General features: G+C 39.5%; 1 protein-coding gene across 1 annotated transcript in view; it reads right to left on the minus strand.

The window, feature by feature from the left end:
* Nucleotides 1-17,817, minus strand: part of FGD6 (FYVE, RhoGEF and PH domain containing 6) — a 71,398-nt gene that overhangs the window by 27,259 nt on the left and 26,322 nt on the right. The window contains exons 3-8 of the mRNA XM_010561888.1: nt 15,314-15,461; nt 11,796-11,857; nt 11,673-11,703; nt 3,002-3,153; nt 2,044-2,200; nt 715-802 (exon numbers count right to left, since the gene is read on the minus strand). Of these exons, the coding sequence (XP_010560190.1) occupies nt 715-802; nt 2,044-2,200; nt 3,002-3,153; nt 11,673-11,703; nt 11,796-11,857; nt 15,314-15,461 (638 nt within the window). The remainder of the gene's footprint in view (nt 1-714; nt 803-2,043; nt 2,201-3,001; nt 3,154-11,672; nt 11,704-11,795; nt 11,858-15,313; nt 15,462-17,817) is intronic.

The following is a 17,817-nucleotide window of genomic DNA, read 5'->3' on the forward strand; positions in this document are numbered from 1 at the left end:
TGCAGATGACTTGCTCAAGGTCACTCAGACATGCCAGTGCCAGAGCAGGGTGTAGAGCCCGGATTACCTAGTCCCAAACCAGCTCTTCAGCCTACAGTGCCCCTGTAACAAGTCTTACGCACTTACTGGTAAGCATACACTAAAAACATGTGTTGTGCCTTTAAAAGAGAATGGATTTTACAGATTAACACCTGGGTGGGGGAGAAACGGAGAAGCTACTTGCAGAAGTTCACAGTTGCACAGACGACTTTCACTTCCTTATCCTGGCTCCAGTTTTCCTTGCTACCTTTTTCCTTCATAAACCCACCCCCCAAAACAAAAAAAACCCAACCCCCCCCAAAAAAAAACCCCAACAACAAAAAAACCCCAAACCCAAAGCAAAGCAGGAGCATTCCAACTCTCTAAGGAAATTATGGGCTTCTATTACCACAGAAACAAACAAAACCCACTGCAGTTTTCGTGTTTTCCAAGTACTGCTGAACATACCATCAGAGAACACGCCACAGCGCTGGGAATATCAGCATCTCACTTGTGTTTCTTATTGCAATCTATTAACAAAGAAAGCCTCTAAACCCATGACATGTTCTCAAAAAAAGCTTCACATATCTGAAGTCAGATAAACACGCTTTATAGATGGATACGACCGCCTGAAAACAAGTTTCCTGGGACGTGTGAAGACTGGCTTCTTAAGCCTGCAAAAGAGCTTGACTGTACCTGTCAGCAGGAGCCTGTACTGGGGAATCCTCTGAACTGGCTTGAGCAGATAGTGCTTGAGGGCCAGACTAGCACAGCGGGGGCTCATCTGAAAGAAACACCCAAAATGAGTAACGATTCTGTGGTAGCCAAGGGTTCCAGCAAAGAAAACATACCTATCTAAACCACTGACTACATTAGAGAAGCTTTATCTTAAAAAAGTGCCACTACCACAGCGTTAAACACCACACTACAGAGCAAGCACTTCCATGTGGAAGACTGCATGCAAAATTAATCATGCATTAAAAGACATCAGTAAGCACTCATACGCTATGGATTCAAAACAGGTGCTTTTGCTTAGGAGGAGGAGAGGTGAGAAAGGTAGAAATAAAGGAAACACCGGTGGCAAGGGCAGCGTGCTCCTTTGTAATTGCTGTCAGAGTCCATTAGGCAGAAAGGCAGAGAAGACAGCAGTGCTCCCTGTAGAAGTTTTAATTAATCCACACCTCTAAAGACAACACAGAATTAAAAGATCCATGCTTCAAAAATGTTAACTGTCTTGAGTTTGCATTCAAAATAAAGTGCATCTGAAACACCGAGTCCTTAAAAAGGCCTCTTATCTCCTTCGTGTCTCCGCTGTCTCTACCTCAAGCTCTTCCTTTGCCCACTCCAAGGAGCCTTTCGAACCACTCGTAAGCAAACAGAGCAGGGATTACCCAACGGGAAAGCCCGTGTAATAGAAAGTAAATTCACAGTTTGTGTGGATCATGTGCTCAGGGAGCTTGCACCTCTTCTCTGATTTGTTTTAAGGGAGTTATGTAAAAATCTGGCAATGCTCTTAGAGACATGAATCAGCTTTCATCTGATTGCTGCATGTGCTGGGTTTGAAACTTCTAGAAATATGCAGATAAGAAAATTCACTTTTTTTATGTTTCCAACTGAAATGAAACACTATTCCCATGAGCAAGCTACTGCCCTGTGATGTGGTAGAGAAATCAACCTGGTTAAAATAGGACAGTTAATCAGTATGATCAGGAGACAAAATAATAAAAAGCAGCGACAGATTTTGTTAATGTGTCTTTGATGTAATTTGTAGCAAGTTCTGCATTTTCTGAAAATCAAGTTCCTTTATCGTATCTCACGGTGGTAGCCAAAATCACCAGTTGCTTCACAAAGTCTGATTTTACTTCCTTCCACTTCCACCCTACTAAGTCTCAAGCCAAGACTGCAGCAAAAAAACCCCCAACCCCCAAAAACAGCAAATTGGAAGATAGTCTCTAAAGCCTTATGGAGGATCACAACTGCTGAAAAGCCATAAAATAGGATATATCTTACAAAAGATTACAGTACCTCAAAGTCTTTGACGACCGAAGCAAAACCTGCATTCTTCTTACACTGTTCATCTAATAGTGCAACATTTTTATCAAATTCCTTGATGTAAGTTGAATACATCTTTAAGTAGGGACCTTTTTTTACAAATATGTCAGCAATTCTTTGATGTTCGAGCCTGGAAACAAAAAATAGAGCAATCAGAAAGAGCTAAAAAGACTGTACATCTTAATCCTACAGCAAAACATCTCTTTCACATTAAGATGTGCTAGTTTGTGTTCTGAACAAAAAGCTTACAGTTCAGCAGATAGGCATCCATCTCAGTAGCTACTCTGAAAAACCTTATCAGCCACACCTCAACACACTAGTTCGGTGTTAGATGACAACCACTTAATACACAGTCTGCTTAAAATGGTCTTGAATTGTTTGAAGACTTTAGTACAAGCTGGATTTCTGAGGAGACAGATCTTCAGACTTCAAGAGGCAGTCTCCATCCCTTAACAGCAAGCACGGGATTACAGTCTTTACCCATTTTGGTGCCTTTGTGTAGCTGATCTAGATACATCCAGCAGTGTAACTGAGAATGGACTTCAATGGGATTGTGGCTGTCAATCAGCACTGTGTCTGGTTAGTAAATCTCAACTACCTTTAAAATGTAAACCTGTCTTCAGGACAGCCTCCTTTTCCTCTAAGGGAACAGTGCACTTATCGTGCCCATGCAGGGACCAGAACTTTCAATTAAAAATGAAATTTTAAATAAAAAAGTGTGATTGCTAAAAGCATGTATTGACATGACCTCTGGACCTTTCTGGATACATCTAAATGGAAAATGATCTCCTGTACTTTCAAAGTCAATTCTGTCATTTAAGAAGGCACATGAAACAGAAACAAGAGTCAAACTGTGGTCACATGGAGCCACATAAGCCCCACAGATAAATTTCAACATCAAAAGGAGTGGTATCCTTTTATTGATAGTCACCAGTGAGATAACCGCTCTTCCAGTTCCCTCAGGAGGTCCCGATTGAGTTCGTACAGCTGAGGTAGGTAGTACAGGATCTGGTTCAGGATTCTGTCCTCAATCACTGGCTTTCCAAGCTGCCTAGAGGCATGTGCCACAGCGTCCCGGAAATCCTGCCAGAGTACAAAGAGGACAGAAACCCCCCTTCCCATGAGCGAACAGCCTTCAAAGCACCAACACAGACAATGGCGTTCTCTCTACAGACATTCCAGGCGCTGCTCCCTATTACCAAAGGCAAGGCGGGTTCCATCAGGGTTATGTTTCTCTGCAGCTTCAACTTACTCCCCTGGGACTGCCTTAATCCCTTTGGTTTGATGCTGGAGCTTTACTTTCTTGCTCCTGTATGCATAATACAGAAATTGTTCATTATTTTTATAACATGCCCTTAAGGAATGTGCTGATACTACATATGAGGAAACTAAGGCAGGGAGGGAAGCTTTTATCTGCAAGGGTGTTGGCAGCCTTGAGTACCTTTTTGCTAATATTTGGGTCAAAAAGCAAAAAAGTTATACCAGCAAATACAGTCGTACTAGTTTTCTTAAGTCACCTACAAATGCCCTTTTGGAAGATGTGCCTCTTGGACAAAAATGTAGGGTCACAAAAAATTACTGTATGTAGCAGCTCTTCTACATACAGGAAAATTAACGTCTAACAAAAAGATGTTGTAACAACACGTGGGAACCACGAGATTTCAAATGTTAACAATGATGAAAACCATTGGTACCTTCAAAGTGTTCACAAGGAAGAAGAAAACCCTGCTTCCACTTGAAGGATCTTCTTACAGCATTTTTATGCTATAATCAGTTTTCAATAGAACAGAGCTGAGGCTTATTGGTCCTCATTAAACTATTTAGAATTAAAAGCTTGGCCCCACACAAGTCAGTATCTATACTGAAACTCAGTATCCATTACAAGAGGTGTTTTCCCTGATCACATGCAAACGCAATTTTCAAAAAATGTTATCAAGTTAGCATTTGACTTGATAAACAACACTGTCTAAACTAACGAAATAGAAATTCCAAATTAGGTGGTGCAGTGTATTACTGTGTCTCACTTGAATTTGGGCAACAGTGGAAAAAAGACAATCCATAATAGCTCTTTTTGAGTTTGTGGTCTGCTGAAACCTGGTAACACATTCACAATCTATAGGTATCCTGAAAAAGGTGACCAACATGTTCCTAAGTACAATGATGAGTTACATTTTAAATGTGCATGGGGTGCACATCTGCCTTTGAAAATCTGTAGGGTCCTCGGGTTGGGAAGAAAAAAAAAAGAAAAAAATTAAGCCCCCTCTTTCCCCCTCCCCAGGTCTACTACTACAGGTCTTACTAGTTATCTCATCAGTCCAGCATCTGGCACTATTTAGGGTCTCTCAAACTTAAGCCTCAACTTTCCCCTGCCCTCTCTCCACATTACATCACCTCTGGGCAGCCTGAGCTCCAGACACACTTTCTTGCTTTGTGACCCTCTGGGTCATGAAGGCTGTGACTGGGCAGAGTTATGACAAGAAACTGAAAGGAGATACAGGGCGATGGCTGTGTCAGGGGAAGGCTGAGAAGGCTGAGAACTAAATGCAAGGGAGTTAAAAAACAGATGGCGTTATTCATATGGAAATGTTCTGTTTTACATCCTCCGTGCAGACTAGTGACATATAGGTTAACTACCAGCTGCATCTTATGGGTTTTCCTGACCCTAGGGCATTGCTTAACACTGAAATGATACATGACATTACAATGGCAAAAGCTCAAATGAGGCATTCTGGAGAGCTTCATGCAAAATGCATCATCATATTATGATAATATTCTGTCATCACACACAATATACTGTATGTACTTTGCCATGGGATGAAACAAGAATTTTGTCTGAATGTTATAAGGCTACTTGCACAATGAACAGAACAGCAGTTTTGTCTGTACCATAACTAGCAACCCAGGCTTTTCCCTGCCCAAACAATAAAAGGAGAGCAGGGAGCCAGGTTTAAGCACCAGTAGATAAGACAGGAATGTCATTTGTAGTTAAGAGCATTTATTTAACTTCTAGATATAGCATTCAAAGAGTCTGCAGGATGTTTTCCAAATACAGACTTCGTTTTTTGACTTGGCTTGATCCAAAGTCCATCAGCTTCATCAGGCTTTGGATCACGCCATGAAACACTATCATTAAAACAGACAACCAAAAAAACCTGTTTCATCACCCCCTCCATCCTCCTTCACAACTGAGTAAACGGAGGAAGCCCTGCAGAGAGGAAACGCAGGGAAGAAAAGATAACGCGAAGCTTTCAAATGATGCAAACCAGCCTGCTAAACAACAAAAGAGCTAAACTTCAACGTTTTTTCTCCCCCCCCCCCCTTTTTTTAATTATCAAGTCTTCACTACAGAAGCAGTACAATGCATTTGTCACTGTAATCATATTAAGATTTATTTTTAAACCAGCAGTGGGTGTGAAGTAACTGTCATGCCAAGTTCATCTTGAGATAAACTTAAGGCAGAGAGCACATGCTTGAGGAGCGGAGGGAGGAAAAGTCAAACAAATGTAACAAGGTTGGAGTTAACAGTGTTTACACTGGCCTAAAAAAGTAATTTCTTATCCAAAAGGACAAAACATAGAATAGGCCTGGTTTAATTACCAAATGTTAACTATGTTAACTTCAAAAGTAAACCCTGAAATTTCACTCCAAAGGGTGGAAGGAATTCAGATAAGGACAACTTTTTATACAAGTAGGCGAACGACTTAGAAATTACAAATTGCAGTAATAGTAATTTAACGCACTAGAACCTAAATCCTTCAAAAACTAAATCCATTCACTGCTAAATAAAAACAGAATCGCTGTTGCAAATAATATATACATTGTTCTGGTATCTATACCTGCAAGAAGTGATTCATATAACAAATGTATTTAGCATATAGTACTATATAACACTGCTAAAGAGCACTGCTTTCATCACTCTGTTCAAAGACAGTCACCTAAGTTGTCCTAGATATTATTCTGTTTTAAGCAATGCAGCAATCCATTACAGTGAATTTTAAAAAGAGAGATCTTCTAATTAAAAATGAGCCTTTCAAATGTTACAGTCTTACTCATTAAAAAGCCCTTGCCATCCTTTGGAATTAATGTGCATATTTCACTGAAAAAACACCACTTGCAACTCTAGACAGAAGTCTCATATGCTACACGACAGAAAACAAAAAGATTATGCTAAGTTATACTGAATCATCCCAGCTTCTTTCCAGGATAATTTTTCCTTTCAGATAGGGGGAGGCTATTGTACACTTTCTGAAATGCTGGGTTACAGTTTCTAGTTCTACATTATATTCTGGTCCAAAAATAATCTTCTGATACTACTTTTTACTGCTTGGGCAGAGGCAATTGTCTTCACACAGCTACTTTAAGAGGATGACACTCATCAGTGTCCCTGGAAAGCACATTCTTTCCAAACCAGAAACAGTCTTAATTTATTCTAGACTAAGACAGCATCCCACTGGGTACTTGTCCATATGAAAATCTAGTTTAGGCAGTTTTAAAGGCTTCTGAGTACATATTGTTGCTGAATTACTGCCTGATAAAACATTCCCAAATTGAAAATGTTTAGGGAATTTTATTTATCCTATTAGTATACACTCCCCCTAGAGCTGTGCAGTTTTTAAACAATATTTGAGGAGGGTACCACTATTGCTGCTTTTGTTTCCTCCCACCCCTCCTTCAATACAGCTTCCTTAAACAAGCAAAGGGCCGTGATATCTGAAATAATTCTGACCCTGTTGTGAATCATCTGCGATCTGCCCACGCACTTCCCCTCTGCAAAGGGCCTGACTCACAATCCCTCTCCATTCTTTCCACGGGAGGATTCCCAGTGTGCAGCGAAGAAACCTGCCTGCATCAGTCTAAGGAGCAAAGGAACAAGTTTAGTTGTAAACCAAAATAAGTAGCGACCAGACTAAACCCTCACTCAGCTGCTGACTGCGTTAAGTGCACCTTCTGGTATCTAATAGCTGAATGAAGATAACTTCAAATGGATGAAATTAAAACTTCTTGTAAACTTAACTAGAAGAGAAAGAACTACATGATCTAAATGTGGTCACGTATTTTACTCCTAAGGCTTCAACCAATATTCATCTTGGATCTGTGCTCCTAGAACATACCATCAGCAAAGCAAAAATAAACCATAATCCCTTCCACCGAGGTATAACTCCCAGCTAAATACACCTGCAGATAGCTCAAATATCAGTTTAATTTAAGGAAAAAAATATATTTGCGCTTGGAGAGTTTTCAAGGAACACACACACACACATATCCTACAAAGGGGAGGAGGGAAGGGGAGGAAGTTGCACGCTCTGGGGAACAGCCAGGCTGCTATATGTGACAAACTGTAAATACGACTGCTAGGAATACAGCTACAGATTTCACAAATACATTATTTAAAGAGGCAGTCTTAACTAGAGTTAGACTATTAGCCATAAACTGTTAAGTTAAACTGTAGCAATGATAGTTCATGAAGACTATGAGTAAGTGTGAATCATGATATTTTTCAAACGTACATGATTGCTTCTAGAAAGCTGCCAAGTAGTTCCAAAGTTTTTTTTCTCAGGTAGTAAAATCATTTATAAGTCTTTAACAATATAAGGTAGTTAATTTTTTACAATAATCGATGATTTGACTGTGGCGTATTCCCAGAATGTTATTTCAAGGAATAGGCTGGGTCATAGAACAATGTTTCCTTCCAAACCAAAACTATTTCATTAGCCTTCTTAATAAGATGACTACAGCTGCAATTCATTATCAAATGCCTCAATCAGCAATTCTAAAGCACTTCATAGACTAAAAATTTATCAACATATTCACCTCAGACTGGTCAAATATTGAAGATTTACCATATTCACCTCAGACTGCTCAAATATTGAAGATTTACAGTTGGAGAAAAAGGAGTTGGAGGTTGAAAGAATTTTTCACAGCCAAACAGTAGGTCAGTTGTAAGCCAGGACCAGAGGTCAGGACTTCCTTTGCCCCAAAACCCATAGCTATTTAATTTCTCATTATGCACATTGCATTCTTTTTTCAAATCTACTATGAATTATTTTTCATATTTGGCTACAATATACAAAAAGTCTAAGTTTTTTTAGATATATAAAACTAAATATGTAGGGGGGGCTTTTATATATATAGATATAATTTTGCAATTGTCTTCTGAAAATGGAAACATATTAAATGAGAATTTCTCACTCTAAGTGTCTCTGGAAGGACACAGAATAGAAAAAAGAAAGATGCTTGACCTCTTATCTTCCTTCTCCAATAAGAGGCTGATCTTGTGGCTGCAGAAAAGTTGCCTCCTGACAACCTCCTATGTGCTCTCAGAGTCCTAATAAGGATAGAACAGGGGTCTAAGTCAGAAGCACAGATCTAAAGGCTCAGGCAAAAGCCCACAGGCCTAAGCTTTTCTTTGCTTGCACAGCATAAAGTTATACTCCAAGCCTTGCAGTGGAAGGATCCAGCCTAAAAAGCATGTTCCTCTGCTGGACCAGAAGCCTCACTGCCCATACCATAGCAACAGGGCAAAAACAAAATCAAAAAGAATGAGAGAACAAAGAGAGTGGTGGGTTTTGGCAAAAGAACAAAATTCGAACAAAAATGGAGAAAAGAATGACAGCAAATAAGCCAGGCAGCTCACCCTTACAGCAGCAGGGTGCTGCTGAGGAGGTCCTCTCACTTGTGCAAAGCAACCCATTTCCAGAGAATCCCACAACAAAGTAGTACAAATGGCACCAATCCTGCCTTACTCCCTTTCCAGGAACACCAGGTGTTTTTTGGGCACAGAGCACCTCAGACAGTGATGACAAGCTTGTTTCTCTTACATCATTTATGTCTTACATCCAGTTCACTGTTCCTTCTTTTTCTGCAAGTGCCCTTAGGGAAGAAACAGCACTTCTCACATCTTCTCAACCCTTGTTTACCCTCCGGAGGCCATGCATGAACCATCCCACAAAGATGCATACAGATGAGCTCGTTTGATTTAAGCCCTTTTGTTTTCAGGAGTTTCTAACAGCATTTTACTGGAATCTTGTCCTCCAAAAGAACATTGCGACAGTTACAGAAATACAGAGAATTCATGATTACATCTTATCTCCAATTACTCCCTCAAGCGATCCCATTCACCAAGTATGTTTGAGAGAGCATCAATGTGCAAAACCAGTTAAGTCCCTTACCTGTGTTATGACCACCTTATTTCGTATTATAGAAGCGTTCATCATTTTCTAGAGAACTTTTGTAGTCTGTCTTCAACAGAAGCAGTCAGGTGTACTTACAAATTGCGACAGTGTCCAAATAGCCTGGCACCCTGTCATCTTGGAAGAGTTGCTCCACCTAACTTAACTTTATCAATATAAAAGAAGAAAATGCTAAAAAGAAATTCACTGGTACTTGTAACCAGTTTGCAATCACATTCCCACCTTCTCAATTGCTTTAGACTCCACTTCAAATGCTCTAAGCAGTAGCAACTTAAAAACCTTTTACTTACATCAACAGTCCTGTTCTCTGGCTGTACTAAGAGCCATGAGCTGCATTAACTAGCATTGGTAAGACAGACTGAGGAGAATACTATTAATTTCAGATCATTGCTAATGGATTAGTCACTAAATTTCAACTATTCACTCTTTAGAAAACTACTAACAGATGGTTCAGAAGGTGTAACGGAGCCTCCCCTGACCAGCCAAATCTTTACTATGGGTAAAACAGCCCAGCATGGGGAGAATCTAAGTTTTAATTCCAGAAATCTGTCAGAAGTTGCTTGACTGGCAGTTAGTAATCCTGACACTGAAGCTAGTAAGCCAAAGTGGTTCAGTGCATGTGAAATCAAAAGGATAGTTTTATCAATGTTTAAATATTATCTATAAGAAATACATGATTAAACAAACAGATTTAATAATGTCTGTGATGAACACAGACAAATCCTTAGGCATACCACCCTGTGGAAATAAAAAAAATGTGTTTCTGCAACCTGTCTCAGGTATGGCAATTTTTATTTAATGAAGAATGCACACACACACACACGGCCTCAAAACTGGTGCCCACTCTGACAAGTCCCAAGGTTCCCACTGCAGGCCAACAGCCAAGTTGAGGACAAAGTATTCCCTTGACTCCTAGCCTCACACCCTCTCTGTTAGACCAGGCTGAATACATGTCGATTGTTATTTTTAGCCAACAAAAACATTTCTAATGGTTTTTATTTGGCATCTAGAAACCAGCATACTGTCATGAATAGAGTTGCGAGTTATGCATTAAAACAAAGCAAAACACATCCTACGGCACTGCACATTTACACTGTGCGGACAGCCTTAAGTTCATCCCAGAAACTTCCTAAACTCCCTACTATTTTCCCTCTCCCACATTCTTCCTCTGCTGGCCTGCATCCTCCTCACCAACAGCCTTTTCTTCCTGTACTGTGCATGTTACCTGAAGAACTTGTACACTGAAAAGTGAAAACACCTTTCAGATGTAAGTTAGATGCCTGAAAAATATGATAATTAAAAATCATATAGCTTAAAACTTGTCTATAATCATTAGGACAACTCTCTTCCTTTAACAAGTATTTAAACTTCAGTTCTATACTAGAAACCACGTTGAATATAAATAATATATTGACCGCAACGGCCTGACCCAGCTTTTAAAAACCAAGCTTGAACAGAGTAAGAAAATCAATTACTAAAATGGAAGGCAAAAGAGGAATCAGCAAGTGGTGTGGTAAGTTTTTTGTTTCCCGAAAGATCTCCGTGTTACAGGACTGTATACATTCATCTATAAGAGCCTTTGTTCCCAGTTTCACAGAACATGCTTCTCAAGAGACCACGATAGACCAGCGCATCTGTTTGCAATATAACCACTGCTATTGCCCAAGGAAAAAAATCACTACATTTGCACTTAGAGTGACAAAATGGTACAAACACATATCACTTTGAAGTCGACAGAAAACACATAAAACAGAGCTAGAGAAAGCTAAATTCTTCATTAATTTATTATCACCTTCAACACAGCATGTTTAACAGATGACTGGTCTGCATAAGCATAGATTAAATACTTAACCCTTACTGTGGACAACACATTGCACATACTACTATCACAGCTGTTATCAGAAAGCAAGCATCTGTCAAAGAATTGCAGGCCCCAAAAATATGCTGCCACAGTGATGGATACACCATTAGAGCTAATTTGTTATATTACCTAAAGAACGTGTATTTTTATGTACCATTTCTAAAGGTAAATTGTTCCTGCCTGCTCCCACTACTTTAAAAGTTATTCTAACCAAAGATTTTATTTTGGTTGCTATGGTACAAGCTGGCTTATAAATATGATGCTGATTAACATAAATGGATATATATTCCATTTTCAATATTCAAGCAATACCCCCACTCAGCTGGAAGACTGCATACATTAATTAAGGAGATGCAGAAGGAACCACCAAAATATTCATCCATTATATAAAACCTGAAACTTTACAGTTCTGCTTGATTATATTATTTTTTTATATTTTGAATATGTACACACAGCAGAAAAAAGTCACATTCACTACAATAAAGCCTAAACATAGAACTGTAACAGATTAAACAAATAGAAGGAGGAAACTTCCTTTATTGGGTACTTACAATGTGTAAGAGCTTTAGCACATCCACAAACCTATCAGAAAAGCAAGAAAAAGCAAAGAGTTACATTTTAATTGCCCAATTAAAATAAATTGAGCAGCTGTAAATTTTAGCATTGACACTTACACTTTCTCTGAGCTCATGATCTCCTTGGCAATATGGTAAACCTTTGTTTTCTTTCCAGCTGCCTTACTCTGCAAATAAAATTATATGTTATACTATGCACCTACTAAAACTGTCGTAAAGATAATTTCCGGCTAGTAGTTCCCCAAATGCAATGTAGTTATTCAATAGTTATTTCTAATAAAAATGTTTTATACTGCTTTGAAATCTCTTGGCTTTGAAATCTTCCGGCTTTTCAGGATCTATGAGAAAATCATGTTAGCTTGTAGCTGGAAACAACAATATTGACTAAGAGTAGTTTTTATAATACTATCAGCCTTTCTATTTAATTATTACAGGAAGCACTGAAGCCTGTAATGAATGAAGCCCTAGCAAGTGACATTTATTGTTTTGCAAAAGTAGTAAAGTACAGATAATATTTCTATGTTATTTGATTTTTTTTTTATTATTATTTAATACAGCAACAGTAATATTTGCAGTAAACTCAGATGGGTTTCAGGAACATCTTAAAAGAAATGCACGTTTTCTTTACTGAAAAAGAAGATGAAAGGAGAAAAAGAAAAAAAAAACCACAATCACACTGAAGAGAAAAGTCAGCTTCTGACAATCTACTAAAGGAGCTGCTGGAACACACAGCAACCGTACTGCAAAGATGTAGAAGTGTGAGCCTTGTCATCTACCTGAAACACTGTGGAGATGATGTTGGTTGTTACATGCACGCATTTGGCTTCCAAAAAAATCAATGCTACCGTTCAACATCAGATAGAAGGAACAGGTACAGCAAAGCAAAAAGGGGGCAGGTATCAGGATGCAAATGTGTTTTCTACACAGTGTAACTCCCATGCACAATGTCCCTCAGACAAAAACCATCTTTCTCCACAACAGCTCTCATGGTTTGCCATATGCTTCTCTGTGGCCAGCTGTCACCACATCTATTAGATATTCAGGCTTTCATTTCAACGGGCCTCAAAGACAGACCGCGGATGAGGAGCACTAAAACATCACAGGATATATAATACAAGCGTGATGGAAGTCCTGGGGAGGCTGTATTGAGTATGGTAGTATAATATAGGCATTGAACAGTTTATCTAGAAAAGGTGGTATCAGTGGTATTGCATATATGAACCTTCAGTTCATAAGCACTAAATGTTGCAAGATTTGTCTGGAGTTTTAGTTCTTCTCCAAACCTATAAACAAGTCTCAAGTGCTGGAAATCAAACCGTGGAACCGATGGCAATGATAGGTTGGTTTTAATGATAGTTACATTAAAAGAGAATCTAAATTAACTTTTTCATTTTAATTTAATTGACACAGTGCCAAATTACTAAATTAAAATTAATTTCTAAATTTGGTAATCTGGTGTTGCATCACATGTATGCAAAATACATTATTTATTTTATATACTAGACATCTTCACACAGAGCTGGGATTTTACTTCTAAAATTAAACTTATTTCCAAAAAGCACTTAGATCTACCCAGTGAGGGTCAATCGGATTCAGGCGAGATTGTAACACCCATCCTCAGGCCTCCATGCCTTTTTAGAAAGCACAGCTGACACATTCCCTACAAGACTGAATTCACAAGTAACTCAATTATGCAGAGCAAGGTATCTGCCATCACTGTAGATGTGACAGTTGCAAATGAGATGAAAATTAGTATTTTGAGAACAAGACCCTACCTCTAAACAATTACAAAACGAAATATCACAGTCTGTTTTCAACCCCATTTGAAAGGCTTTTCACATACCAGCTGGCACTTGCATTTGCTCAGCCAAAGATACTCTGGGCCTAAGAGAGTCTCTAACAGGAGAACCGAAGGCATGCAAATTGGACTTTCAGGCACAGCACTGGGAAGGAACCTTAAAACTCTAATGGATAAAAAGCATCAAAACAGCCAGATGCTTGTGGTAAGGAAAAATAAAAACAAGCCCAGCTGATGACTGATGCAGAGACTGCTTCATTCTCCTCCGCAGCTGCTCTCCCCGTTAGGAAGTTGGTCATTAATGCCCGGCTGCTGGCCACACGTGCCGCAGGCAGCTGAAGCAAGATGACAAGCAGATGTTTCACAGCAAGTGCTGAATTATTGCGTGAAACCTGCCTGAAAAGCCTCAGAACAGGGATGTTTTCCTGTAAAACTCTGACGTGAAAGGTTGAGGGCATTTCTAGAGGCACACAAGGTAAGTTAGCTTCTATACAGGTACAGTCTGGCTTAGTGTCACAGGAACAAGCTTTTCCCTTGACTCTCTTTCCCTCCTCCCAATTTATTCCTCTCAGAAGATGTGGTTAAATGACATTCAGGTCTGACACATCATCCAAGTCTTCTCTTCCAGCACTAAAAAGTCTCGTTGCTTTTTTTTTTTCTTTTTTAATTATTGTTCATTTTTAAGGAAAGGAAGCAAGTATAACTACTACCAAAGGAAACAGAGCTGCCAGGACTGATGCTGAGGAGAGGCACTGGTCTATGGGCAGGCTGGTGTCAGGGCGTCCAGGTCTGAGAAGTAAGAAAGTGGGTATCCCCAAGGAGAGGGATAGCACCCCCAGAATTTCTGAGTAGTTAGTGATGTCTTCCTGCTCTTAATTTGCAGAAGAAATAAGATTAAAATAGGGGAAATCATTCCAAGCTAGCACTCACAGAAGCTAGCAGAAGGTCAGACCACATCAGCTGAGCATGGCTTATGCTCCTCCAAGGGCCACAACCCTACAATGACAGGTCTCTCGTGGGCACACCAACAGTCTCTCCTCAGCACCAATTAAGGAGTGATTAAGAAACAAATGCTGAAAGGCAGGTTGAGCCCTTTGTGTTTCATGCCATTGAAAAGGAAGAATTAAAAACGGGACAGATGACTGAACCAGTGTGCCAAGCAGTGATTTGGCAGGTCAGTATGCAGAACCTGCAAATGCAGACAAGCTGTCTGCACAGAAATGGTTACTGGGACACAGCCTTTGCTGCACAGCCAAGACCACCGAAACAGGACCATCCAAGCAAAACTACAGCTTCCAAGAGATTTTTCAGAAGGACCTTCTCAGACCTTGCAACCTTCACCTGGCCCCTTTCCTTGGGCTTCACCAAGGCTAACAAATCAAAGGTTGATTTTACATGTTCAGTGCACAAGAGACACTGTGCACTCTAGGATCTGTGAGGCGTAGACAGCCTCATTAAAATGTATTTACACATCTCAAAACTGAAAATTTCTAAACATACATCTGTGCATGTAGCTCTGTTAGAGGGGCATGGTAGGGAAGTCTACAGCTCCATGATTCAGTGAAAGATTAAGAGCAAATATACCAGGTCATACACACTTTGTAGTGGGATATTTCTAAACTGGACCTCTTAATATCAGGCTAATGTACACAAATTAAAGCTTTAGGAAAAAACCCACTAAACAATAAAAATGACGAAAAGAAATATATAAAGTTATGTTGACTCAATGCCTTTTATTTGAAAACATCCCAACAGGTTACAACTTACAAATCAGTGCAAGAGTGAGGAATAGCTTCAGAAGATAAAGATAAAAAGATACCTGTTTATCTTCTTGAGGATCAGGCTCCCCTTTGCTGGAATCAGAATTTGTGTCATCATCTTCATCAGAACTGTTCATTATATCTTCTTCATCTGACTGAAGATCTCCCATTACCATGTTAGGATGATCATGGTGTTCTTCTAAGGACCTAAAATTAAAATACGTATAGTTGATAAGCACACCATACTTCATTTATGTAAAGAGCTTTCTGTTTTCCCCCACAATAAATGGTCTACTTGGTATCAGAAACATTGAAAACAGTAGTGGGTAGTCTGAAGATGATGATGACAACAGTGGTAGGCTCTTCCACAGTGGACTCAGAACTCTGCAATGTTTTATTTATGCTGGTATTGATACAATGCTCCCTGACAGTGAGAAAAAGCCACAGTACCTTTGGAGTTTTTATGTTATTCTTGTCCATCAGAGTTTGCCTGACAGCAAAGTTTGATAAATCCATTGCCTTATTACTATGTGCATGTATAGTGCAACATTTGTACTGTGTGCCAGAAGAATAAAGATAGATCATAGCTGTTTTGCTCTCCTCTATCTCATAGCATCAGGACTTGTTCCAGATATGGTACTCTGATCGGAGCTTTCTGTCTGGAATTTTAGATGCATGTATATATACAGGGTTGTTTCTCAATGCATATGCTAAACAACTGTATCAGGCATGGCAATATTATAATCATTCTGACCAATAATTCTTCTTAAAACAAGAAAGCAGAATCTTTTGTGATTAAAAACTCCCATCCCCCAGAGACAGACACCTTCCAGGTAGCTGTCAAAGCTATAAAATATAACCTTGTTCTGCTGCTGTACAATGATTAGAGAGGTCTCTTTTCATTAGTTTCAGCTGTATTTGCAATACAGAAATTGCATGAGACAGGCATACAACCTTCGTCCTCTAATGAGCCTCGACAACTTCAGTAGAGATTTAAGAAATGCAATTCTAGAAGGAAATAAAAAAGGGAGTAGGGAAAGATAAAGAAGAAAACAGAGACTAGAGGAAATAGAGCCTGAAGTTTTGGTAAAGTTACATAGAAATACAGCAAATCCCTGGGCTCCTACTTTTAATCCTTTTAATACCTGGTAATTGCCAATTACACTAAAGCTGTGTCTAAATTCACATAATCTGTGTTCAAGGCCTGCAAAAAGATGCTGGGATGCCACAGGCTTATTGTGATACAAGTCAAAAGTCATTAGCTACCCTATAAAACAAAAAGCAAATCCGGAAACCGTTGTCCCCAAGCTGCTGCAGCCAGCAGAGATCTCACTGTGCTGATCAATACCTAATTTTGGGCAGCCAACATCTGTTGGGGCTACACACTTCTCCATATAGCTGCCCTCTGCCTCCCTACACAAGGGCTGGTTACGACTGATCTTTTCTTTTCCTAACTTTGAATCACAAGAAAGCGGGGATGGAGGGCAACTCTTCAGACTCACCACCTCCAACTATGATAATTCCAAGAAAACCTGGCAGCACAGATCCCATGGGAGGTGGCTGCCAGTAACCTGAATAGCAGAAGTAAGGCATACCAGCTGTGTGAGGATGCTCCAGCAGCCACAGCAAGATGTCGATTACTCAATGTTCAAGGTAGAATTTAAAAATAAAAAAAGAAAAACAAAACAACACACAAATACTGATCACAAATAGAAATATATTTAGAGATGAAGACAAGATAAGCTGGCCTGCAGACAGGCCTTTGTCAGCCGTGAAGACGTAGAAAAGATTAAAATAGCTTGGTTCTATTAAGACAACACAGGAAGGACTCGGGAAACACCCAAGCAGTTACTGTCTCCCAGAACCACATGGGGTGGGAGGACGAAGGAGATTGCAAGCTCATCACCGAGGTCAAATGAGACCCTGAGCCGAGACTGCAGCACCCAGGGTGCAGAGAGACATTCATTTATTTCAGTTTGGAAATGATGAACTTCACACTGGAAGAGAACAGCCCCTGGAGACAACAGGGATGGTTCCCACAGAGCCTCCACAAGCTTCAGGAAGGCAAAAAAGTGACTTTTCACTGGAGCTTTCCCTGGAACCACACTAGCAGGATGCTAAGACTTCTGCAGTTACTTGTGAACTTCAGCAATTCAGAGAACTCCTTGTCTAGTCTATCTAATTCACAGTCAAATGACCTGTTGGCCTGAGAATGTTTATTTTAGCAGATCGTCATCTATAAAATAAAAGGATATGAGATGGCAACATCTTTATTACATCTGTAGCATTACATGAGGCAGATTTATCCCCCTGCTTTAGTCAAAACCTGCAACAGAAATAACTACTGCTATTCCTTCCTTTACTATATTACTCAGTTTTACCATTCACATCTGTTACTGAATCTACATCTCATTTGGGATTTTTTCTCACATTGCAAAATGTATTAAGCGCTTTATCTCTAACCACACTGGAATTCACTTTTTATTCCCTTATTCATTAAATTTTACTTTTGTTAATGGACATTTTATTGCCCTTTTTCCTATCCTTAATATTTGTTTTAATT

Source organism: Haliaeetus leucocephalus, unplaced genomic scaffold (assembly GCF_000737465.1).
Source record: "Haliaeetus leucocephalus isolate CR32 unplaced genomic scaffold, Haliaeetus_leucocephalus-4.0 Scaffold151, whole genome shotgun sequence".
Taxonomy (NCBI): Eukaryota; Metazoa; Chordata; class Aves; order Accipitriformes; family Accipitridae; genus Haliaeetus; species Haliaeetus leucocephalus.